The 25,129-nt window shown below is 49.1% G+C and overlaps 1 protein-coding gene across 1 annotated transcript; it reads left to right on the plus strand.

The window, feature by feature from the left end:
* Positions 1–13,076: 13,076 nt before the first annotated feature.
* Positions 13,077–24,971, plus strand: SLC4A9 (solute carrier family 4 member 9). The gene is made up of 21 exons (XM_042937047.1): positions 13,077–13,294; positions 13,644–13,804; positions 14,075–14,188; positions 14,624–14,679; positions 14,804–14,961; positions 15,225–15,312; positions 15,652–15,806; positions 16,000–16,116; positions 16,288–16,462; positions 16,621–16,754; positions 16,928–17,190; positions 18,272–18,330; positions 18,563–18,751; positions 18,880–18,993; positions 20,190–20,351; positions 20,499–20,677; positions 21,436–21,508; positions 23,182–23,250; positions 23,503–23,676; positions 24,281–24,433; positions 24,785–24,971. Exons 1-21 carry the CDS (start codon positions 13,077–13,079, stop codon positions 24,836–24,838), a joined length of 2,865 nt encoding a protein of 954 aa, XP_042792981.1. The 3' UTR covers positions 24,839–24,971.
* Positions 24,972–25,129: the final 158 nt, after the last annotated feature.

Below are 25,129 nucleotides of genomic sequence, written 5' to 3' on the forward strand. Positions count from 1 at the left end.
GCCATCCCTGCTCCAAACCAGGGATCTGCACCCATGTCACCTTCTGAAAGGAGACACTTCCTTTTTTCCCTAGCAATACAGCAAATAGTAAATGATAATTTATTTTATCGTTTAAAAATTAGACGCATGAAAAAAATTAGACACACGAATGGCAGCAGGTCTCATGAGCTACAAGTAATCAGAGTTGCAGTTGCAGCAAAACAAAGGAAGTTAGTATTCCTCCAGCAGCTAGAGTGGCTTCCCTCCATCTTTCTCGCAGGGGGATAAAGTCTTCATTAAGATTTTTGAACCATGGATTATAATTCCCAGGCTTCTGGGATTGGAAAGACAACGGTTGTGCAGCAAGCCTCATACTTTTTTTTTTTTTTTTTTTTTTTTTTTTTTTTTTGACTTGGAACACCACCTTCTTCTCCAATGTAAAAACTGAGACCTTCTTCCACAGGACCCAGCTGGTTAGCCTAAGTTGCTATTTTCAACAGGTGCCAGGAGATTGATGCGTTTCTCTTCCAACCTATGTGTTTTTACAGGGGTCTTCGGCAGTCAGTGTCCTGACCCAAAGAAATTACTCTCCCAGTAGATATTTCAGCTCCCAGGGACGTACTGGGGAGGGAGTTGTATGACATAGGGCTGGGTTGGCATTCAAAGCCCTCAGATTGTGCCAGATAGAGCTGCTTGCCTGATTCAGCCCATGTGTAGGGATAAAAACAGGCCTCCTATTTATACACAGGCTATCCCACTGTCTCTCTCCGTCTCCACTTTTGCAGGGGATCTGCCCTCTTGACTTGCCCCTAGCAACCATTCCCAGGCTTAGGTTTCCATAGGAAACACTATGGAAATCACTATCTGGAATCACTACAGATCTAAGTTGGAATATTGACCTTGCCACTTATTGAGTGAGTGTAAACAAGGTATTTAATCTCACTGTGCCTCAATTTCCAAATCTCTCAAATGGGAATGATAATAATGTGTATTTTATAGAGAACTTTTTAAAGATTGAATGAAGAGGGACACCTGGGTGGCTCAGTTGGTTAAGCATCCAACTCTGGGTTTTGGCTCAGGTCATGATCTCATGGTTTGTGAGTTCGAGCCTCGAATCAGGCTCTGTGCTGAAATCAAGGAGCCTGCTTGGGATTCTCTGTCTCCCCCTCTCTCTGCTCCTCCCCTGCTCATGCTTGCTCTCTCTCTCTCTCTCTCTCTCTCAAAAACAAATAAATAAACTAAAAAAAAAAAAATAAAGACTTTACAAAGAAACATATATAAAGCAGTAAGTACACTGCCAGTCTTATTATAAGCCCTCAGTAAATGTGACCTGTTATCTTATTATCACTAGGCATTCTATCCTGACTACTCCATTCCCTTAGAAGTCTCTTTTCTCTCCCTTCTCCCCAGGTCTGAGGCTATATGTTGGGCTGGTATCAGGCGGAAGCTCACCTATCACCTATTTGGCCCAGTGCCACTGTGGGATTATTCTTCTGGGTGATCATTAGTACCTCTCTGGATGATCACCACCCAGGCCACACCTTAGTTCTCAGCAGCTGCCTGACCACCTCCTTCCCCCAAACCAAGCCACCTTAGGGTCAGCGCTCTCCCCAGGGGAGGGCGGAGGGAAACACTTCCTGACACACAGCCAAGTCACCCCCTTCCCCCCCTGCTGCCAGGTTCACACCCCGCTCTCCTGTCCCAGCCTGCCTCTCCCTTTGCATGCTCTGTCCTTCCGCCTTCTCACCTCCACATCAGCCTTAGCCCCATTCATGGGGCAACTCCAAGCTTTCATCACACCTAGGAGCCTCACCCCACCTTGGTTTGCGTGTCAGCCAGGTCTTACGGGAAGGGCATGGAAAAAGAAGACAAAAGGCCTGGAATAATTTTGGGACAGTCACTTCCCCTCTGAGAACCTTGAGTGTCCTCTGACCAAAAAAAAAAAAAAAAAAAAAAAAGAATCACGATTCACGCTGGGGCAGCCTCATTGACGTCTTTATTCCACAAACATACACTGAACGCTTTTCAGGCACTAGGGACACAGCAGTAAACAAGACGACTAAGAATATGTTCTCAGGGAGCTTATGTTCTACAGAAAGGGAGACAGGCAATGTATTAAGTAAATAAAAAAGGAAAAGCAGATACAATTACAAATGTTATAAGGAAAGTTAAAATACAATGATATCCTATAGGATGATGTGTCCCAGTGCCTGAGATGACACTTGAGATTTGGTGAATGATCAGCAAAGTCCTCTCTGAGCAGGTGACATGTAAGCTGAGGCCCGAGTAAAAAGAAGGAAACAGACTTGTGGTCATCCGTTGCAAAAGCATTCCAAATCATGCAAATCGTGCAAAAACTAAAGTGGGAACAAATTGGAACATTCAGGGAACAGCAAGAAGGCCAGAAAGGAAGGATGGATATGAGATGACACTGAAGCAAAGGCTAGGGACAGATAACAGAGGACATTACAGGCTGAGGTAGATGCTGGGTTTTATTCTCTATCCCTGTGAGCATCAAATAGATGTTGATGGGAAACCACAACTATGCAGGATTTTTCATGTCCTCCTCCTTCACCTGCTCTCCAGCTGTCAAGTGCCATGGATAAACTCCTAAGGAAGCAGAGTCCAAACAGGCCGCTCCATTTCCCCAAGTGTCTATGGAACATGAACAAACTGAGGCTTGGAGACTGGCTCTGGGCCACCAGTGAGTCACAAGGAGGCAAATCCAGAGCAGAAATCCTGGCATCCTAATCTCCAGCCCAGTGCTAGGTTCCCTGGTCTCTGGAAAGACAGGCTCCATGGGACACTGAATGTCACTGACTCACCGCTAAGCCATACAGACCTTGATTTGGGGAGAGACTCACAAACCGAGGGGGAGGAGGTGGGAGCAAGGGGTACTGGCGGTGAGAAGAAAGGGGAGAAAGGGACTTGGAGAGGGAACCAGCTTGAATCCCTTGTCCAATGTGGCTGAGATGTCTATGTTAGTAGATTGGTTCCTGCAAACCTGGCTGTGCAGCAGCATTACCTGGGAATGTATTAAAGATAAAAAAGGTCCAAGCTCCTCCCAGTCCTCCTAATTCAAAAACCTCCCGGGGTGGGGCCCAGGTCTTTATACTTTTGTCGGTAATCCTGACATCAGCCAGGTTCAGAAGCACCGGTCTGTATGATTCACTGGGGTAACATACCGAGCATCTGAACAAAATCTGAACCTCTGAGGCAGAGGCAGAGGCACTTTTGGTAAGGATACTTCTGTGCTCAACACCTCACACACATTTTCTTGCATGAGCCTCATAATTGCCCTCAGACTAGATATTCCTCCATCCTCTAAGGGGCTAAAGCTAAAACAGGTAACAGTCCAAGGTCACCCAGCTAGTGAGAATCTAGGCCTCAATTTGAATTCCTTCCTTTTTTCCTGGGCCTGTGTTCTTAAGCTCAACACTGCCCTTAACAAATGGGTGAGACAATGGCTGCCCTCTCTCTGCTTCCACAGACAGTAACATCATCAGCTTTACCAAGGCTCAGGGCTCCACCTGTCCTGCAGGGGGACGGTGATAAGGGTCTGCCTCACAGGCTGGAAAAAGGACCAGGTAGGACAGCAGAGCAGCTAGTGAAATGAGAATACCCTTGGGAGCCAGAGAGTCAAGGGTTCAAATTTTGAACATGCTATTTTTTAGCTTTCTAACTTAGGACTTGTTATTCAACTTCTCTGACCTACAGTTTGTTCATCTGCAAGATGGGAATAATAATAGTAATAATAAAGCCCTATTATTATAGGGCTTTGTGATGGTTAAATCAGATCATGTGTATAAAGCAGAATATGATGGGTGGCACATGGTAGGTGCTTACTTGGTGACAGCTGCTATTAACAACTGCTTCAAACCTCACCCCCACCCCCAAATCCCCAAATGGTCCCTTTCTTTCTTTCTTTCTTTCTTTCTTTCTTTCTTTCTTTCTTTTCTTTTCTTTTCTTTCTTTCTTTCTTTTTTTTCTTCCTTCCTTTCTTCTTTCTTTCTTCCTTTCTTTCTTTCTTTTCTTTCTTTCTTTCCTTCTTTCTTTCTTTTTCTTTTCTCTCTTTCCCACCTCTCTCTTTCTTTCCCTCCCTCCCTCCCTTCCTTCCTTTAAGCGGGAACTTTAAAAAGGTGCTGCTTGGTCATGGGACAACCATCCTCCCTCAGAGCTGAAGTGGTCTCTCTCTGCTCAGAGATGGCCATGCTTATGATGAGAGGGTGGACTCCAAGGCCTCCTAGAGTTTTGAAAACGTTTACCCAAGATAGCAACCCTGGTTCAGTTCTCAGAGAATAGCATGTGTCCCCTGGGGGAGGGGACTCAGCCACCTTCCCCTTCCACTCTGACCAGGAGGAGTGAGTCCTAATCAGACCCAGAGCTCTGGCGGCCAGGGAAAGGGCACCTCCACTGAGGGTACTTCTATCACCAGGAGCCATGAGCCCAGAGTTACCTAAACTTGAAAGTTCATAGTTAAGGAGTCATTGTTCCCTGCCTCAGTCTGGCTTCATCCCTGCTCTGCATCCCCATCTGAGCCAGTTGATCAGGCAGTTTTGGGGGTACAGCTGGATCTGTACTCAGATTCGCCCTTTGGAGCCCCCTTGTACCTCCTCTGCTGACTGGAGGTTCCTGGAGATAGTGCCAGATAACATACTTCGTGCACACCCAGGAGTGAACGGGATCTCCTGTCTGATTGCCTGGGGTCAGGCTCTATTTGCATAGGATGAAGACTAGGAACTGATGATTTGGGGAAGGGGTACAGGGGCATGAGGAGTCCGTCATCGCCAGATGTTGAGGAAGGAATATTTATAAGGTGTTTGGCTCAGGCCTGGATTTCAAGCCATCCTCCTCCATTTCTGGGCCCATTTCTGGGACTTTGAGGGATTAACATCTCCAGTCTCAGGATTTTGTCACTTTGGCCGTCCCATAGCACAGATGGCTGTCTGTCATCAAAGAGAGGGCAAGTGATTCTTCTTGTCCAACACACAACCCAGTCTCCTCTTTAAGCCTCAGGTTCCTCACACGGAAAACGAGAGGTTGAAACAACTGTTCTGTATTCAGGCACCGGCCAGTAAGGTCCATCATGAATTGTTCGCAGGCATGCTGCTATCCAAAGGCCTGCTGAGACAATTCTATGGCAACGAACAGTGTTTGATCTATGAGGCATGATAACTTTTCTCTCGGTGCCTCAGCTTCTTCGTCTCTTAATGTGGAGAATAACAGTCTACTTAGGGGGTCCTTGTGACTAGGGACATAGCACCTCTGAAAGTGCTTGGCAAAATGGAAAGCCCTAAGTAAATAGGTCAGTACCATTATTACTAACTTCTCCAGGGTTCAGCCTTGGAATGAGGTCATATCACATCCTGTACCAGAAATGTGTAAGTTTGGTTCCTCTTAGAAATGCGATCACAGGGGCTCCTGGGTGGCTCAGTCAGTTGAGCGTCTGATTCTTGATTTCCGTTCAGGTCATGATCCTTGGGGTCTTGAGATCAAGCCCTGTGCTGGGCTCCACGTTGAATGTGGACGCAGCTTGAGATTTTCTCTCTCCCTCTGCCCTTCTCCTCTGCACTCAATCTCTCTCTCTAAAAAATAAAATAAAAATAAACAACAACAACAAAAAGAAATGCGAGCTAAATTGCAGCTGCAATTTAGCAATTTAACCTTATCTATTTGCTTTTTTTTTTTTTTTTAATAACTGAGGGTTGATCTAAGACAATGATTCACAAAGGAAGAGATACTGCCCCCTAAGGGTCATTCTACAAATCTGCAGGGAGTCCTCAGGCATTTGGAGGAAAAGATGTCAGGCTCAATTAAAACGTGCCCCACCCCCCACCACACTGTCCTACGTTCCACATGCTTTGTAAAGAGGCAGGCAGAATTGTATCTCTATAATTATTTTAGTTTTTTAAACTTCACATTTTTTTAAAGTTTATTTATTTATTTGTTTAAGTAATCTCTACACCCAATATGGGTCTCAAACTCACAACCGCAAGATCAAGAGTCACATGCTCTTCCAACTGAGCCAGCCAGGTGCCCCTCTCTATAATTATTTTATTTTTTTGAGTTTATTTATTTATTTGAGAGAGACAGAGACAGCATGAGTGGGAGAGGGGCAGAGAGAGAGGGAGAGAGAGAGAATCACAAGCAGGTTCTGTGTTGACAGCGAAGAGCCCCATGTGGGGTCTGAATCCACAAAACCATGAGATCATGACGTGAACCCAAACCAAGGGTCAGGCCCTTAACGGACTGAGCCACCCAGGCGCCCCTCTATAATTATTTTAAAATACTTTTGAAAACTGGGGGCGCCTGGGTGGCTCTGGTTGGTTAAGCATCTGACTTCGGCTCAGGTCATGATCTCACAGCTTGTGAGTTCGAGCCTCGTGTCAGGCTCTGTGCTGACAGCTCAGAGCCTGGAGCCTGCTTCGGATTCTGTGTCTCCCTCTCTCTCTGACCCTCCCCTGCTCACACTCTCTCTTGCTTTCTCAAAAACATAGAAATACTTTTGAAAACCTATGTATAGGAAAAAAACCTGGAAAAATACATCAAAATGTTAACATGGACAGATTTCTACAAAAGAGAAAAAAGTAAATGTGTAGATGCCATATTCTCTGTGAACTTTATTTCAGGATAGTAAAGGAATGTTACCGTACTGGCTCTAAAAAAATTGATTCTGAAAGGATTGAGGACCACTAAAACCAGAGATAGTCACATGAGAAGTTTCTATGTATCCTTTGTAAAACTGCTGTTCTAGATACTATTACATATAAGGTCCCTGGCCATTGCCTGAATAAGGTGTAATAAATTCCTCTTGTAGTTGAATGTTAGAAATTTTGACTCTCATGACCATCTGGCATAGCTCCTTCCTTTTATTAGATAATGACAAATGTGGAATTCATGTGTTCCCTTTTTGCCTCCACCTCCAGGAAGCTCACAATTAAGTTTTGATTCTCAGCTGCAGTGATTATCTCTAGCCTAGAATTTCGAGGACAACTATTTCTTTCTTCTCCAATTTGGTTTCATTAGGAGGGATCACGTTTTAAATATTTACTTGTATCTATGTCTTTTATTGTCTTTAAATCTTTTCTGGAAGTAAGGGGAGCATAAATAATTAACGTGAAACTCAAATATCACATACCTGCAGTTGTCTTCCCAACACTTCCTGAGTCTGGAAATCTTGGGGGGCCTGGAAAGCCTGAGGCAGAGCAATTTAGGGCAGGTGCAGGTGCTTTTGTGCTGCAGACTCAGTCTCTCTGATACCTCTTCCTCCTCTCCTTCAAACGCCCTCACCCCTCTACTCCAGATGGAGTGTGGGCATTATGAGGAGTAGAAGCAGGATCCAACTGTCAGGGCTCACTCCAAGTGTTGGCTGGATCTTGGTGGTCTGGGGTCAAGTTGGGTATCAGGGAAGGGCACCAGCTCCAGGGTCAGAGAAGCCCAGACCTCCAACTGGAGAGACTCTCCCTCCACACACGTTCTGCTAGCATCTTGTCTGAATCCCTCAGAGCATAGGCTTTGGAACTCAGGCTGAGGCATGCAACTGACCCCTTCCTGAACCCTGGCCCACTAGCCCACAGCTATGACTTTGGCCAAGGTACCTCTGAGGCTCAGTTTCCTTATTCAGACGGATACCTACCTCCAGGGGCCATGGTGAAAACTCATAGAGGTGACCTGAGAGGTGCTAAGGCAGTGCTGGAAGCAGTCAGAAGCCAGTGGATACTGCTCCCCAGGAGGAAGGGGGGCAGCCCTGCAGCCCTGGGTCAGTATTACTCTTGCACCAGTCTGCCACCCCCAGCTGGGAGCACCTGGAGGCAAGAGTTTGCGTTAAATATCAGCTCCTCATTCAGTAGCTATGGCAAATGGCTTTCTGAGCCTCACTGTTCTTATAATAAAGTGGGAATAATGAAATGTGCCTCATACTGGCGGTGTGAGTAAAATTATTAACAGTGGTTATTTTGGGGTAAGGGCATTGTGAAAATGTGTTATGTTTTATGCATATGGGCTTTTGCTGTTTTTTCTACAACAAATAGGAATTTAAAAAACATGAATTATTTATGTATTGTAAGTCATTTCAAAACATGCCTTTTATAAAAAAAAAACCTTAAATTTACTGAGTGCTCACTACATTTTTGGCATTGCTTGGAGCACTTTATTTTTTGATATTTATTTTTTAATGTTTGTTTATTTATTTATTTACTTACTTACTTATTTATTTTGAAAGAGAGGGAGAGAGAGAGAATCCCAAGCAGGCTCTGAGCTGTCAGCACAGATCCCAACGTGAGGGTGAGTTCATGACCCGAGCCTAAATCAAGAGTCAGATGCTTAGCCAACCGAGCCACCCAGGTGCCCCTGCTCTGAGCCCTTTATATACATTATCTCATTTAATTCTCCCAACAGTTGAGGCACCTGGGTGGCTCAGTCTGTTAAGGGTCTGACTTCAGCCTAGGTCATGATCTTGCTGTTCCTGAATTTGAGCCCTGCATCAGGCTCTGTGCTGACAGCTCAGAGCCTGGAGCCTGTTTCAGATTCTGTGTCTCCCTCTCTCTCTGCCCCCCCTGCACTCACACTCTGTCTCTCTCAAAATTAAACTTAAAAAAAAAATTTAGTTCTCACAGCAGTCCTCTGAGGAAGATAGTATGTTCATCCCCAGTTTAGAGACAAGAAAACCAATGTGTTTTTTTATTTTATTTTATTTTTTTTAATTTACATCCAAATTAGGTAGCATATAGTGCAACAATGATTTCAGGAGTAGGTTCCTTAGTGCCCCTTGCCCATTTAGCCCATCCCCTCTCCCACAACCCCTCCAGTAACCTTATGTTTGTTCTCCATATTGAAGAGTCTCTTATGTTTTGTCCCCCTCCCTGTTTTTATATTATTTTTGTTTCCCTTACCTTATGTTCATCTGTTTTGTCTCTTCAAGTCCTCATATGAGTGAAGCCATATGATTTTTGTCTTTCTCTGACTAATTTCACTTAGCATTATACCCTCCAGTTCCATCCACATAGTTGCAAATGGCAAGATTTCACTCCTTTTGATTGCCGAGTAATACTCCATTGTATAGATATACCACTTCTTCTTCATCCATTCATCCATTGATGGACATTTGGGCTCTTTCCATACTTTGGCTATTGTTGATAGTGCTGCTATAAACATTGGGGTGTATATGTCCCTTCGAAATAGCACACCTGTATCCCTTAGATAAATACCCAGAAGTGCAATTTGCTGAGTTGTAGGGTAGTTCTATTTTTAATTTTGGGGGTAACCTCCATACTGTTTTCCAGAGTGGCTGCACCAGCTTGCATTCCCACCAACAGTGCAAAAGAGATTGTCTTTCTCTGCATCCTCACCAACATCTGTTGTTGCCTGAGTTGTTAATGTTAGACATTCTGACAGATGTAAGGTGGTATCTCATTGTGGTTTTGATTTGTATTTCTCTGATGATGAGTGATGCTGAGCATTTTTTCATGTGTCGCCTGGCCATCTGGATGTCTTCCTTGGAGAAGTGTCTATTCATGTCTTTTGCCCATTTCTTCACTGGATTATTTGTTTTTTGGGTGTTTGATAAGTTCTTTATAGATTTTGGATACTAACCCTTTATCTGATACGTCATTTGCAAATATCTTCTCCCATTCTGTTCGTTGCCTTATAGTTTTGCTGATTGTTTCCTTTGCTGTGAAGAAGCTTTTTATTTTGATGAGGTCCCAGTAGTTCAAGAAAACCAATGTGTAAGGAAGTTGAGCAACTTGCCCAGCTTGTTGTGAGTGAATCTATACATGTGATACACTTTCATAAAACTATAATGGATACATACATACATGGATGTATACATACACATGGATATACACATAGACGAATGCATGTAGAAACAAGTGAAATCTGAATAAGGCCTGCAGTCTAGCTAACAGTAATGACCTATGTCATTTTCCTGATTTTGATATTGTGCTATCTTTATGTAAGATATTACCATTGGGGAAAGCTGGGTGAGGTCCAGCTGGAGACCTCGCTGTACTTTTTTTTTTTTTTTTTGCAACTTCTTCATTTCTTATTCTATAGACTCTGATAAATATATAGTCAAAAATTAAAAAGTTCTTAAAAACTAAAAGTTTTTTTTAAAGCTTGTTGTAAGGATTACATGAGATAATGTGCCTAGAACACAGGGTTGGATTCAATTGACATTTCAATATATATTTTCTTTCTTCCCCACTCTGGGAGTGACTATTTTCACAGATATAGTAACAATGGCCTCCATATAGTGTGCTCTATGTGCTAGGCTTAATTTCCATGCATTGTTTCACTTAATAAAACCTAAAAGGCATGGGTCCTTTTATTATTCCCCATTTGCTCATAGGAAAACTAAGGTTCTGCAGTGACAAATCTCTTCTCCACTTGTTAGAAAGTGACCAAGCCTGGATTTACACCAAGGCAGTCTGTTCATGACACCACTCCATCCCCTCCAGTTTCAGCTCAGAGTATTGCGTAAGGGTATGCTTTGAACCTTGGAAATCATCTACCCCAACTGTCTCAGTTTATACAAAGAAAACACACTAGAAAGGGGAAGGGCTTTGGTCAAGAACACCTAGTAAATCTGTGACTGAGCCAAGATGAGAACCCAGTGTTTGGATTCCTGCATCAGGGTATTTTCCAGTGCCCACAGGCAAGGCTGCTCACCCATATAGCATACTTCCTCTGAACCCTGCCTTGGAGACAACTGGTGCCCACAGATAGACCTGCGGGTTCTCCCTCACATCCCTCACCCACCCGCACAGCTCAGGCCACTCAGGACCCAAAGGTAGGAGTGGGGCCCTGGGAGAGTGGAGGCATGGTGACCCTCTACTGCAGGCAGCCTTGAGAAGTAGGGTAGTTAGGGCCACAGAGAAGGCAAGGGCAGACCCTCTGAACTTTGGCAGGAATGGGGGTGGGAAAGGAGGCTATGTGCAAGAGGTCCCTGTTCCTGTCCCCCCTCAGGCTCTCCTGAGTCACTTGCTCTGAGGTTGGGGCACATTCTTGAAGGGGATGGTCACAGGGATTCCAGGCCCTCTCAGGCCCTAGGCCAGTTTCTATTCTTCCTGGGGCTGAAACCAACTCCCACCTCAGACTCAGCACCCGGGTTTCCACATGGTAATATAATGACTCACTCCATTCCTATCTTGGGACCTCCTTGGACTTAGGGCAAATCGCTCCAAGTCCAGACCTGGGGTTGGTGGGAAGGGTCATCAGCCCAAGTCCCATTTCCCAGGGAGGAGGGGTGTCCCATGTATCTAGTGGAGGGTTTGACCCACGTTCAAAAGAGCACGATTGGCCCTCTTTCTCCATCCTTGTTGCGCGGCTCCCACATCCCATCCCGCCGGGCCAATCCAGGGAATGTTGGAGCATTAAAGACCCCTCCCTTTCCTCTTGTCACCTCATCGCCCTGGCAAGTCCACTGGGGAAGCAAACCCTGCAGGCTAGTGGACCAAGCGATCCTGTCCGCGGGGAGCAGCGCCCTCGTGTGGCCTCCAGGAGAAACGCGTTTATTTCCCAGCACCCTCCCCCCCAATCCCCCTCCCCACCCCCGCCCCTTTCTATGCTCTCATTGAACAAGAATTTATTGAGTGCCGTTAGGTACCTGCTCTGGGGGCCCCGGGGAAGAAGATAGGTAAAATACCTGCTCTGTGAACGGTACATTCCAGTGTGTGTGTAGGTGGGGGGGGGGGGGGGGGGGGGGTGCAGGCAATATACGACAAATACACGAGACAGATACTAGTAGTGATAACTGTTAGAAAGAAAATGAAACCGAGAAATGTGATGGAAAAACAGGGCTGGATGGGAAAAAAGAAAAAGGTCTCCTTGAATGGGTAACGTCTAAAATGACACTTAGGTGACAGGGATCCAGTCATCTGGAAGGAAAACTTCCCTTGCAGAGATGAGAACCAGAAGACCCCCAGGCAGGAACAGGCTTTACATAATAGACAAAGACCAGGACAGCTAGAAAGGAATCAGCAAGAGAGAATGGTACGAGATGTGGTCAGGGAGGTAGGCTAGGGCCAGACTACAGATTTTATAGGTCATGACGGAGTTTGATTTTTCTTCTAGAATAGGAATGTATTGGGTGAGGTTTGAGAAGAGTAACATAGCTTGATTACCTTTTAAAACAATTCCTATGGCTGCTGTGCAGAGAATGAACTTTGGCCAAGGAAGAGTGGAAGCAGGGGGATTATTGCAAGAGATTAAAAGCTATAGAGATAATTCAGGTGACACATGGTGGTGGCTTGGAACAGGGTAGAAGTGGAGGATGTGGGGAGATGTGGTTGGATGCTGGGTTTACCTTGAAGGTAGAGCCAAGAGGACTTGCCAATAGACCACCTTTTCTTCTGCTCCTTTGGCCCTGGGAACTCCATACACACACTCTAGTTGGCTCCTCTATCCTCACTGGGGGTCTGGGTTACAGAGGCAGACCCCAGGGACCCAGCTAAATTGCAAAGTTTCCAGGATCAAACAAAGGAATTTAAGACTCAGGCGTTGTGTTCTCCATGAACTGTCTCCACTTTCCATTATTAGCCCATTTAATGGGAGGGGACTCTGCCTGTTGTCTCCCTTACTCGATCTAGCCTGGCTTCTATACCCCTAGTTACTCATTAAGACATTTGTTTATCCAAATAGGGGCCCTTAGGGTGTATTGGTGACACCCAAAACAGTCCTGGGGGTGGTGGTGTTTGTATTTGATACAGAGTAGGGGGCAGGATCATCTGATGGTTTCAGTCCTCAGACCCAGGCCAGTGACTTACTCATGTTAATTTACACAAAACACAGTGGGGTCAGACCTGATCCCACAGAAGACGCACACAACATTTTTGCCCCAGGCTGGGCATTTCTTTAGAGCCTGGGAAAGATCAGGCTAGCCTTACATTCTCGGGCAGCAAGGGCTGGGGAAAGCAAGCAGGAAAGGGGATTACCCAGTTGGCTCTGGAGTCAGCAGGCCCTGCTCTGTTTGTGTTGTGCTGCATGGAGGGTGGGGGGTGCATTATAAATGCAGCCAGCCAGAGGGCCCCTGGCTCAAAACCTAGGACTCAAAACCTAGGACTGCACCATCTCTGGGAGTCTGTGCAAGCCTCCCCAAGATGAAGCTGCCAGGCCAGGAAGAGTTTGAAGTCTCCAGTGCTTGTGAAAATGTGCCCACAGGAGAGCTGGAGAATGGCCCTGGCTCTTGCCCCAGCCCTGATGGCACCTCAGACACAGACAGAGGGGATCGGGGGGTACCCACGGACTCTCTGCTCTTCATTCAACTGAATGAACTTCTGGGCTGGCCCCAGGCACTGGAGTGGAGAGAGACAGGCAGGTGAGTGGGACCCAGGGCAATTTTATGGGGTCTTGCCCCTTCCCCAGCTGGTGACTCCTCCTGTTTGGGGAGATGCTCTCTGCCCCAATTAAGAGTTCCTCTCTGTGCTCTCCAATTCAGGCCCTCACCCTCCATGATGCTCAGTTTTCTCTGCAGTCTACTTTTGAGTTCCCCAAGACCCCAGATGAGGGGTGAATGTCCAGGAAGGGGCATGCTTTGCACCACTGGGCCCAGCCTCCCGCCCCCCCCCCCTCACCATTGCTCTACTTTCTCTGGCTCTCCTGTGTTCCCACAACCTGGACCTAGGAGAGATGGCCCCAATAACACAGTCTATTCCTCTCCACCACAGGTGGGTGCTGTTTGAGGAGAAGCTGGAGGTGGGTGCAGGCCGGTGGAGTGTCCCTCACGTGCCCACCCTGGCACTGCCCAGCCTTCAGAAGCTCCGCAGCCTACTGGCCGAGGGCCTTGTGCTGCTGGACTGTCCAGCTCAGAGCTTCCTGGAGCTCGTGGGTATGCTGGGAGCCTGTACAGGGAGGGCCTGAGTAGCTATGCCATTTCCCTAAGACTTCCCCCCAAAGCGTTGGAAATTTCCAGAGCTCACCCCACTGCACCTTAGGGATTATCCGTCCCTGTCACAGGGAGGAGATGGAAAAGCAGAATGGAGGGACACCTTTCCTGAGATTCCCAGAAGGGAAAGGGAGCCAGGCAGAGGGGAAAGGGGAAGAGTGTGGGGACAGGGAGCTCTCAGGAGAGGGTTGAAGACCCATCTCTATTCTTTAGAACAGGTGACAAGAGTGGAGTCGCTGAGCCCAGAGCTGAGAGGGCAGCTGCAGGCCTTGCTGCTGCAGAGACCCCAGCATCTCATCCAGCCCACAGGCACCAGGCCCTGCCAGGGTGAGAGGCCCCTCCCTGGGCCCAGGACAAAAAGCCCTGGGTGGGAGGGTCCCAGATCCCCCCTGCGCTTCTTGGACTAAGAGCAGCCTAACCTTGGCTCAGACCTCTCAACCCGGGGCCTCAACCCAGGCCTCGTGGGTGAGAAGTGGATGTAACGGTGAGGGGAGAAGAATGGAGGGGTCAGAGTTTTGTGAAGGGACGCTCTTGACAGGCACCGTGCCAGGAGCTTTACATGCAGTATATTCTCATTTCATCTTCACAACCATCCTGTGAGGCAGTACCACAATTAGCCCCATTTTAGTGATGAGAAAACTGAAGCTCAATGAGGGGAACTCTAGTTTTCATAGTTTATCATGGGTAAACCTGGTCAGGGAGCCCTGCTGTGTCCACCTCCAAAGCCTGTACTCTTACTCGCTGCCTGATCGTGTTTTGAAGGGTCTGCTCATCCAAGAGAGGCTTCTCACAATGAGGAAGCCCCGCTGAAGGAACAGGTTTGTGGTCCTTCCTTGGGCAGGGCTGGGAGAGGAGTCAGGCCTCATTATTAATCAGTACCCCACCAAAATCTGCCTTCCCACGTAACCACTCATCCATGTGTCTCCTTGAACCCCCATCCAGCGTCAGAACCCTCTGAGACAGAAGCTGCCTCCAGGGGCTGAGGCAGGGGCTGTGCTGGCAGGAGAGTTGGGCTTCCTGGTACGGCCCCTGGGGGCCTTTGTACGACTGCGGGATCCAGTGGTGTTGGGGCCCCTCATTGAGGTGCCCCTTCCCAGCAGGTGAGGCTGTGGGGAGTCAGGGGTCCTGGAGCCCAGAAGGATCTCTACTGGGGAAGGGGTTGAGAAGTCTCTGGTTCAGTTCTCTGAGGGGGCATGAGTGGGGATGGTGCTCAGGGGTCTGGGGAGGGGGTGGTGGTCAGGGCTGCAAAGTAGGTGTGAACATGATGAGCATATGAATGGGGGCTGGTAGGAAGGTCAGAGGTCAGGGCTGCCTTGTGGGATAGCAGTCTCTTATTTTCTCTGGCGCCTGGTTCCTCCCTCAGGTTTTTCTGCCTCCTCCTTGGTCCCTCCACACTGGGAAGGGGCTATCATGAGATGGGCCGGGCCATGGCCGTCCTCCTCAGTGACCGGGTGAGCTGGGCAGGCAAGCGCGTGCGTGTGTGAGTGTGTGCATGCACGCGCAGACTTTTGCCAGTGAGAGTGCACACTGTGGCCTCTAGATGTGACCGAATACAGCAATGAGGCAGAGTGTGGCTTTGTGTCTGTGCACATGAGGACTTAAGTTTTCTTGGCTACCAATGTAGCCCCCTTAACTAGGACACTGCTGGCACACAGTAGGCCCCCAATACCCACTGCATGCATGTATTAATGAAGGAATGCTTGAATGACTTGTGTCTAGCTTTGAGATTGTAAAGATTCATGTAAAGGTCCAGATCGGCATTTACTGCCCCTTTCTGCCCCTATCCCTAGCAATTCCAGTGGTCAGTTCGTCGGGCCAGCAGCCTTCATGACCTCCTGGCAGCCTTGGATGCCTTCCTAGAGGAGGTGACAGTGCTTCCTCCAGGTCGGTGGGACCCGACAGCCCGGATTGCCCCACCCAAATGTCTGCCTTCCCAGCACAAAAGGTATATGGGGGTCTTCTCCACAGACCTTGGGTCCAGTTCCACTGTGGAGGAGGGGAGGGGATCCCAGGAAAGGGATACGTGTCTTTGGATTCAGAGTCTGCTGGCAGAGATAAGAGCAGCCACCAGGAGGCAGCAGGCCCAGTCACGTTTTGGTTGGAGATCCTCAGGCAACCTGGGTTCCCCTTCTCTTCAGGCTCCTCTCACAACTGAGGGAGGTCAAGGGCCCATCTGCCCAGCATGGGGCCCTGGCTGAGGACAGACATGGTCACTGGCCACATGCGCCCAGCCCAGAGTTACAGCGGACAGGCAGGTGAGGTGAGCTGGGTGAGAGCAGGGGTAAGGGTCCTGGGAGGGGAGAGGGGTCACAGGGGCACAGAGGTGTATGCTCACGATGGAGGGGCTCAACCAGTCACAGGGAAGGTAGCAGGGATAGGGGCGTGGGGTGTGGGCACTTGGGTCACTGACAAACCATGGGTGGGAGGCTGTTTGGGGGCCTTGTCCAGGATGTGCGTCGGAAGGCCTTGTGGTACACCAGTGACTTCCTGGACGCGCTGCATCCCCAGTGCTTCTCAGCTGTGCTCTACATCTACCTGGCCACCATCACTAACGCCATCACTTTTGGGGGTCTGCTGGGGGAAGCCACCAATGGTGCTCAGGTGAATCGGGAGATGTGGGGGGGGGCAGGCACAAGTTTCAGTATTCTGCTAGCTACCCTTGGGGCAATGGGTGGGCAGTGGAGGCTCCCTGGAAGCTTGGGTGGCTGTACTGAGGACTCCAGTGTCCTGTGCTGACAGGGTCCTCTGCCGGCTTCTAGGGGGTGCTGGAAAGTTTTCTGGGCACTGCAGTGGCTGGAGCTGCTTTCTGCCTGATGGCTGGCCAGCCCCTCACCATCCTCAGCAGCACGGGGCCAGTGCTGGTCTTTGAACGCCTGCTCTTCTCCTTCAGCAGGTAGGAGAACACCCCCACCCTCACCGGACCCTCACTAGCTGCACTCTTGGCCTGATCCTGACTGGGTCAATAGGGAAGGGAGGGAGCTGTCTGTTTGGCTCCAGGGGTACCTAACCTGGGGTAAGTGGGGAGCAGAACAGCCCTGGCAATCCCTCCGTGTCTCACTCCCCCAGAGATTACAGCTTGGACTACCTGCCTTTCCGCCTATGGGTGGGCATCTGGGTGGCCACCTTTTGTCTGGCACTAGTGGCCACAGAGGCCAGCGTGCTGGTACGCTACTTTACCCGCTTCACCGAAGAAGGCTTCTGTGCCCTCATCAGCCTCATCTTCATCTACGATGCTGTGGGCAAAATGTTGAGCTTGACCAGTGCCTATCCCATCCAGAGCCCTGGCTCTCCTGCCTACGGCTGCTTTTGCCAGTACCCAGACCTGGGAGGTGGGTGAGGGGAATACGGAGCTGGAAGAGATGGGGAAGGATGCGGGAGGGGGAGGGGATGTCCCCTTGCTGTCTCCCTTGTTAAGTTCAACAAAATCCTGAATACTTTCCCAATGACCAGCAGCACTCTTCCCCACCTTTGTTTTGAATCCATTGAGAAGTAACAGAGCAGGCCCAGTATTATCTTTTTTTTTTTTTAAGTTTATTTATTTATTTTGAGAAATAGAGCAAGCAGGGAAGGGCAGAGAGAGAGGGAGAGGATCCCAAGCAGGATCTTCACTGTCAGCGCAGAGCCCAAGATGGTCTCAAAGTCACGAACCACGAGATCATGACCTGAGCCAAAGTCAGACACTTAACCGACTGAGCCACCCAGGTGCCCCAATATCATCTTTATTTCTGACAGTCCTGATAGAAGAACATGCTTATATCTATGGGGAAACGGGCTTCCTAACAATGAAACCAAAATTAAATAGATTTACCCACCCAGTCATGGCTGCCCTGGACAGGGACTGTCTTGCCACAGAAGGGCAGAGCTAAGTTGCATGCACAGGACAGGCAGCTTATTCCCAAGAGTGGGGAGAGGAAGGGACAGGGAGAGGCATGCTCCATTCCTTCTCTCAAATTCACCAATTAAATAAATTGCTGCTCTTCCCCTAGTCTGAGTGACTGACTGAGGGGGAGAGCAGCTCAGAGTTTTACACTTGCACATACCCCTGCACAAGGAAGCAGCAGGAATGGGGAAGAGATATCCTCTCAAGAGCGCCAGACTCTGTGTTAGGCATGAGCAAAACCAGTTCTGGTCCTGATAGAAACCCACAGATTGGTGTGCTCATCTTTTAAGCAAACATTTGCTAGGCAACTGCTCTGGCTGGTCCTATGCCGGGCACCAGGGATACAGAGACGTAAGGAATTGGTAGGGACTGGGAGATGTCCTGAGGAGCACAGCATTTAGGGTCAGAAGACAGATGAGTCAGAACTAAGAACTTTCTGGTTCAGTTGGATCCATGAGATCAGGCTCCTGAGGGGCTGGAGGAGGTTTCCAGAGGAGGCACATATACCCAGATTGTTCTCTGCTTCCCAGGAAATGAGTCTCAGTGGAAGAAGACAGAACCAAAAGACAGAGATGACATTTCAAGCATGGTGAGGGCCAGTTCCTGGGAGAGTCCTGGGAAAGACATGGTGGAAGCCAAAGAAGTCAGTGGTTCCTGGCTTTTCCCTCCCCACAGGCTAGGGAAACCCTTACAGTTCACAGAGGCCCAGACATTTGCTGTGGCTGGAGACCTCCTATCCTGGGCCCTTGGTGTCTCAGTGAGTGTCAGTCAATGTTTATTCTGCCACCCATAACCCCATACCTGAACACCCCTCCATACAGGACCTAGGCCTGGTCAATGCCTCCTTGCTGCCCCCACCAGAGTGTGCCCGACGGGGAGGCCACCCTCGTGGTCCCGGCTGTCATATAGTCCCAGACATCGCCTTCTTCTCTGTCCTCCTCTTCCTTACTTCTTTCCTCATAGCCACGGCCCTCAAGCATGTAAAGACAAGCCGCTTCTTCCCCTCTGTGGTGAGTGTTACCTCTGTCTGTGGGAGAGTACTGCCTCTTGGCCTTGGGCCCTGTCTGTGAATGGGAAAGGGTAAAGAGGGAGGGGGCTGGCAGGCCTGAACCTGACCAAGTGTCCACTGTGTGGCCAGGTGCGCAAAGTGCTCGGTGACTTCTCCTCAGTCCTGGCCATGCTGCTGGGCTGTGGCCTCGATTCCTTCCTGGGTCTAGCCACACCAAAGCTCATGGTGCCCAGCGAGTTCAAGGTGAGAGCTGGGAGTGTAGAACAGAGGGGAGAGCAGGGCCAGCAGAAAGGACTTTGGAGGAGGAAGATGAATGGATACCATGCTTTTCTTCCTCTGAGCTTCCATTTCCTTGCTCATAAAATACAAATAGTAATAATAATGACCTCACAGAGTTGTTGTGAGGATTAATGAGGTGTTGCTGCCAACACAGTGGGTACAGAAAACATGGGAGTTATTATTATAAATTAGGGGTTAAGAGGTAGGGTTCTAGTCAGCCAGCCATGGGCTCGAGATCCAGTTCTGCCACTTCCTAGCTGTGTGACCTTAGGCAAGCCAACCCACATTTCTCATCAATGAGCCTCAATTTATTTACCTGTAAAATGGAAATAATAAATAACAATAGCTGCTACTCTATAAGTTGTTCTGAGGTTCACAGAAGATGAGTGTAAGTCACTCATCTGGCACATACCAAGATCTCAAAAAATGTTACTTATTGTTGTCATAGGTTGGCCCTACCCATCCTACTACTCTGCACTGTCTTCTTTGCACCCCTGTTTGCCGGCTCTGATCTGCTAAAGCTGGAGCTCCCTCCCAAGGGCACGGCAGTGCACAGCACAAGGCTTAGCACGGACTTAGCACCTAGACTTTGCCTGTGCATTTGGAGACCTCCTCTCCAGCTTCCCCCAGGACAGGAGAGCAGGGAGACTCCACCTGGGGTAGCCTCAGGGGCTCAGAATCTGAGATGGCAACTGGGGTCCCCTCCCCCACACAGACGCTTATAATCAGAGCAGACGCAGACACACCCAGCCCTGCCCTGGCCCCAGATCAAGGCAGGTTTGAGCCTGAGTCGCCCCACCCTGGTTGTAGGGGGCGGGGGGTGCCTAGGGAGGAGGGCTCTGTACATCAAGAAATGTGGGCAGGCCTCACCCACCATCTCCTCCTCTTGCAGGGAGGGAGGGCACCTGAGAACCAAAATCCAGAGCCCCTGGCTCCAGCCCAACTCCCAGGCTGGTTCCCCTTCTTCTGCCCTCTTTTAAGGCACTGGAATGCTTTCAACCAGTTGTACATGCACACGTACTGCTCCCACCTACCACCCAGGGTCTTGGAACTGGGGTAAGGGGGTTGGGGGGTTATGGAGGAATGCCAAAGCCGGGGTGTGCAGGTGAGGTGCTCTTGGGAGACCCTCTCTAACTTGTCCACGGAATGCCCTCTCCCAGCCCACACTCCCTGGGCGTGGATGGCTGGTGTCACCTTTTGGAGCCAACCCCTGGTGGCTGAGTGTGGCAGCTGCCCTCCCTGCTCTGCTGCTGTCTATCCTCATCTTCATGGACCAGCAGATCACAGCGGTCATCCTCAACCGTGCTGAATATAAACTGCGGGTAAGACCTGCTGGGTAGGACCAGAGGCCCCTAGACCAAGGTACAGAAACTCCAGGGTGGGGTCCAGGCCCTCCCTCTCCTACTTCAGAGGACAGAGAGCCCAGATCTGGCTTAGTTTCATCCTCGATGCTCCACCACTACCTGCAGAAGGGAGCTGGCTTCCACCTGGACCTCTTCTGTGTGGCTGTGCTGCTGCTGCTCACATCAGTGCTTGGGCTGCCCTGGTATGTCTCAGCCACAGTCATCTCCCTGGCCCATATGGACAGTCTTCGGAGAGAGAGCACAGCTTGTGTCCTGGGGGAACCCCGGAGCTTCCTTGGCATCAGGTGAGGCCAATATTGAGGAGGCCAGAGTGAGAGATCAGTCAGTAAGGTGGTGCAGGGGAGTACAAGGCAGAGCGATTTGGACAGCTTAAATTCTAAGCCTCCAGAGGGCTCTCTCACTACTCCGTAAATACTGCAGTGGGGTGAATGGGTGGGTTCCGGGCTGAGATGGGCGTGTCGGGTCTTCCCTCTTATCCTTGGCCATGGGTGTGGGAGGGCCCGTGGGAGGAGCCTCATGGACACAAAGGCAGAGGCGGCCAGAGCCAAGGGAGGGTGAGGTGCCACCTAACAAATCCCCCCCCCCCCCGTCCCCGCCCCCCCCCTCCCCGCAAGGTAGGAGTGCTTCACTGATGTTACAAAGTTACTGTCACAAAAACAATTTTCTAACCGTTGGAAACACAATCCGTGGAAAGTTTGTGAAATCAACTTTGAAACTGTGAAATGAAAGTTTTTATGGCAGTGTAAAAATCGCTAACGTTGCACCAAAATAAAAAATAAAAACAAAGAGCAACTATGAGCTTGAGCTGATGGAGAGGCCTGGAACATCCCAGCTCAAGTGCCCTGCCCCTTCCTTTCCACCAATTTTGCACATGATGCTAAGGCCCCCTCCCTGCCAGGCTACTATTGGGAGGGTTGTGGGGGGGAAGGGCTCTCTCCACTTCCCTCCTGCCAGTGCCTGTAGTGGTCTCTGGTCAGCATCTCCAAGCCAGGCACCCTAGGGGCTCTCCCAGCCCCTAGCTAACTCTTCCCTCACCCCACAGGGAGCAGAGGCTGACAGGCCTGGTGGTGTTCATCCTCACAGGAGCCTCCATCTTCCTGGCACCTGTACTGAAGGTACCTTTGTTAGGCTGGCATCAGGGGCAGGGCAGTAATAATAACAAATACAGCAAGAACTGACACTGGCTAAATACTTACTGTGCACTAGGCACCGTGTTAAGTTTTCTCCACACTTGGTCTCATTTGATCCTCACGTGAACCCTGAGAGACATTCATACTTCACCAATGAGCAAACTGAAGCTTGTTTGTTTTGAGAGAGAGAGAGAGAGAGAGAGAGAGAGAGAGAATCTTAAGCAGGCTCCACGCCCAGCTCAGAGTGCAACGCAGGGCTGGATCTGACAAGCGTGAGATCACAACCTGGGCCGAAATCAAGAGTCGGACGCTTAACCAACTAAGCCACCCAGGTGCCCCAAGGAAACTGAAGTTTAAAGAGATTAAGTAGCTTACAAAAGGCCACCAAAAGAGCTAGTTTCTTAGATCTATCTGAGAATCCAAACTCTTACCCGGTGGGTTTTCTACCCAGTGGAGCCGGGTATGGGCACGCTACCATCCCCTATGGGCCAAGAGGTATGGCAGTCTTGCTCCAGCCTGCCAACAAACCTCAGACTAACAGTGTGATCATCACATCCCAGGAAAACCTTGAGACAAAACCCCTTCACTTCTCCCTTACCAGATGTTTATAGAACACCTGCCATGTGCAAGGCTCTGCTAGGCACTTGGGAGAAGTGGCAGGGAGGAAGGGGAGACAGGAGTATTGAAAAGAGATATGGAGCCAAGCCCCTATCAGCAACATACACACATGAACAAAAATTAAGTAATAAGTAATCGTAGAAAGGTTCAACAAGCTAAGGTGAGGACACGGAGAATGGCATACAAGAGTCACCAGGGAGGAAAGGTTTGGGGAGGGAAAGGTCATGGAGGCTGGGTGAGAGTAGAGTAGTTGAAAGAGCCAGATAGACTGGATTGGCTGCTTGCTAACTAGGTGACTCTCATTCAGCAGATATTTACTGAGCATAAACCATATGCTAGGCACTGTTCCAAAGACTGAGGATATAGTGGTGATCAAAAGAGGACCATCCACTGCTTGCAGTCTGGTGAGAAGAGACAGAAAAAAAAATTAAAACAATAAAACAGGAAAATTTCAAATAGTGATTACTTCTAATGAAAAATATAAGAGCGTAAGGTGATTAAGAGTGCCAGGGGTCTACTTTAGATTGAAAGGTGTCAAGACACCCCACCACTTCTGGGGTGTCAAGAGATGAGCAGTGAGAAGCCTGAGTAGTGAGAAGGAAGTCAAGGAAGAACATTTTAGGTAGAGGGAAATAGCAAAGCAAAGCAAAGGCCTCACAAAGGATAGAAATAAACCTCGGCATACTGAGAGAAGGAAAGGAAGCTATATAGCAGGAACAGAGGGAGCGAAGAAGAAAGTGATAGATAAGATAGGAGAAGTAGGCCAGGTAGTGGACAAGTTAACTTAATCTCTCTGAAACCCAATTCCCCCTTTTGTGAAATGGAAATTATAAAATTTACTTCATCTGACCATTTTGAAGCTTCAGTATCAGGCATGCAAAGTGGGAAAGGAAGAGAAAGACTTGGGTCGGCTTAGGGGTGGATGCTAGACGCTGGGGTTGGAGCCTAAGGCTGGGGTGGGGGTGGAGGTGGGGGAGTGTGGATCTGGGCAGCTAGCAGAAGTGAACTCCTTTGCCAGCTCTCTACTTTTTTTCTACCAGTTCATCCCGATGCCTGTGCTCTATGGAATCTTCCTGTACATGGGAGTGGCAGCGATTAGCAGCATCCAGGTGGGCCCATTAGAATCACCAAGCAGTCTCACTCCTCCTCTTCTTTCCTGCTGGTGCCTTCTGCTTATACTTGCCAAGTCCTCTCCTCTCCTCTTCCTGTCTCTCTTGGGCTCAGGAACTCTGATGCCAGGCTCTGAATGGGGAGGGCACCAAGGGAGCCTTCTGACTTCCCGCTCACGCTGGACTTGGACAGCTAACAGTGACACCCTCCATGCTGAACACCCTGCTCTCCTTCTCCTCTTATTCCCCTAGTTCACAAAGAGGGTACAGCTATTACTGATGCCAGCAAAACACCAGCCAGACCTCCTCCTCTTGAGACATGTGCCTCTGAGCAGGGTCCACCTCTTCACAGCTATCCAGCTTGCCTGCCTGGGTCTGCTTTGGATAATCAAATCTACTCCTGCAGCCATCATCTTCCCCCTCATGGTAACTTGGGGCCAGGTTGGGTATTGTCCTGGGGGTCCTGGGAGACTCTGAGCCTGGGAGGGTGGCCAAAGCCTACACATGAGGAAGACATTCCCCTCTCATTTGCCCTAGCTCTGGTTGGGAGTTTTAGGACAAAGAAAGATGGCCAAGAGATGCCTACGGATAGGTTAGTCTTGGGATACCTGATTCAACTCTATTTTTCTAAACTTTTTGGGCTGATCAACCACAAGTAGGAATATAAAGTCCAAAAGAAAACTGAGGTCCTGGGAGAGGCAATACAGGCACTTTTATTACTCAGTGAGGTGATAACACAGGTGGCTTCTGGCCTTATTCTTACGCTCTGAGGAAGTTAAGAGCCATAGGCTTTGTAGTAGGACCAACCACATCCCAGCTATGTGACTTCTGAGAAGTTTCTAAACTCTCAAGGCCTCAGTTTCTTTCTCTATACAATGGGAACAATTATATCTACCTCATAGGAATGTGTTAGCATTAAGTGAAACAATACACAGTGTCTAGTACATAGGAAATGCTCAACAAATGTTACTGTAGTTCATGTTTCTGCTGCTATTGCTGACGGCTCTGGGTTTTGTTTGCATCCCTGCAGTTGCTGGGCCTGGTGGGGGTCCGAAAGGCACTGGAGTGGGTCTTCTCACCACAGGAACTCCTTTGGCTGGACGAGCTGATGCCAGAGAAGGAAAGGAACATCCCTGAGAAGGGACTGGAGCCAGAGTACTCACTTAGTGGTGACACTGAAGATGTAAGCCGCAGGATGGGCCCTCTCAGGAGAAGGGGGCAGGAGTGGGGAGGACCTTCTTGACCAGGAATTATCCCTAAAGTCTAATATTTCTATTAAGCCTGAACACAATCACTCCCCTTAGCTCCTCACTGACACAGGTACACCGAAGCGGTGAGGGAAATCTTTCTTTATAGGGCAAGGGCCCTAGTTTATCAACCCACGGGATTGGAAAGGTCTGATGACAATTTGGTGGGCTTTTTCAACTCTGATCTTTGTCTCAATGTGGGTTTATATCCTTTCACTTTCTGGGTCCCTTTCTCTCTGCTCTGTCTCTGCCTATTCCCAACTCATCTTGGGATCTTTCTTCCACAGTCAGAGCTGATGTATCAGCCAAGGGCTCCAGAGATCAACATCTCTGTGAATTAGCTGGAGTAGGAGGAATTTGGGAGTAGAGACTCCAGGAAACTGAGCATGAGGTGAGGATGTGAGGGAAGTGCCCCTGGAGTCAGGGATGGGGAAGTGTGCGCTCAGACCTTGGAAACTTCCAGTGTGCTGACTAGCCTGTTTTGCCTTCATGTTCCAGTCCCTCATGAACCCCAAAGTAGAGGAGGGAATAGAACGGTCTCCCCACAGGGAAGAATGAAATAAGCCAGGGTACCTGGGCTTGGCTCCCTGCGGCACTGAAGTCTGGCCAGTAGAGGGAGCTGAAGCTCACAC

This window comes from Panthera leo, chromosome A1 (assembly GCF_018350215.1).
Source record: "Panthera leo isolate Ple1 chromosome A1, P.leo_Ple1_pat1.1, whole genome shotgun sequence".
Classification (NCBI taxonomy): domain Eukaryota; kingdom Metazoa; phylum Chordata; class Mammalia; order Carnivora; family Felidae; genus Panthera; species Panthera leo.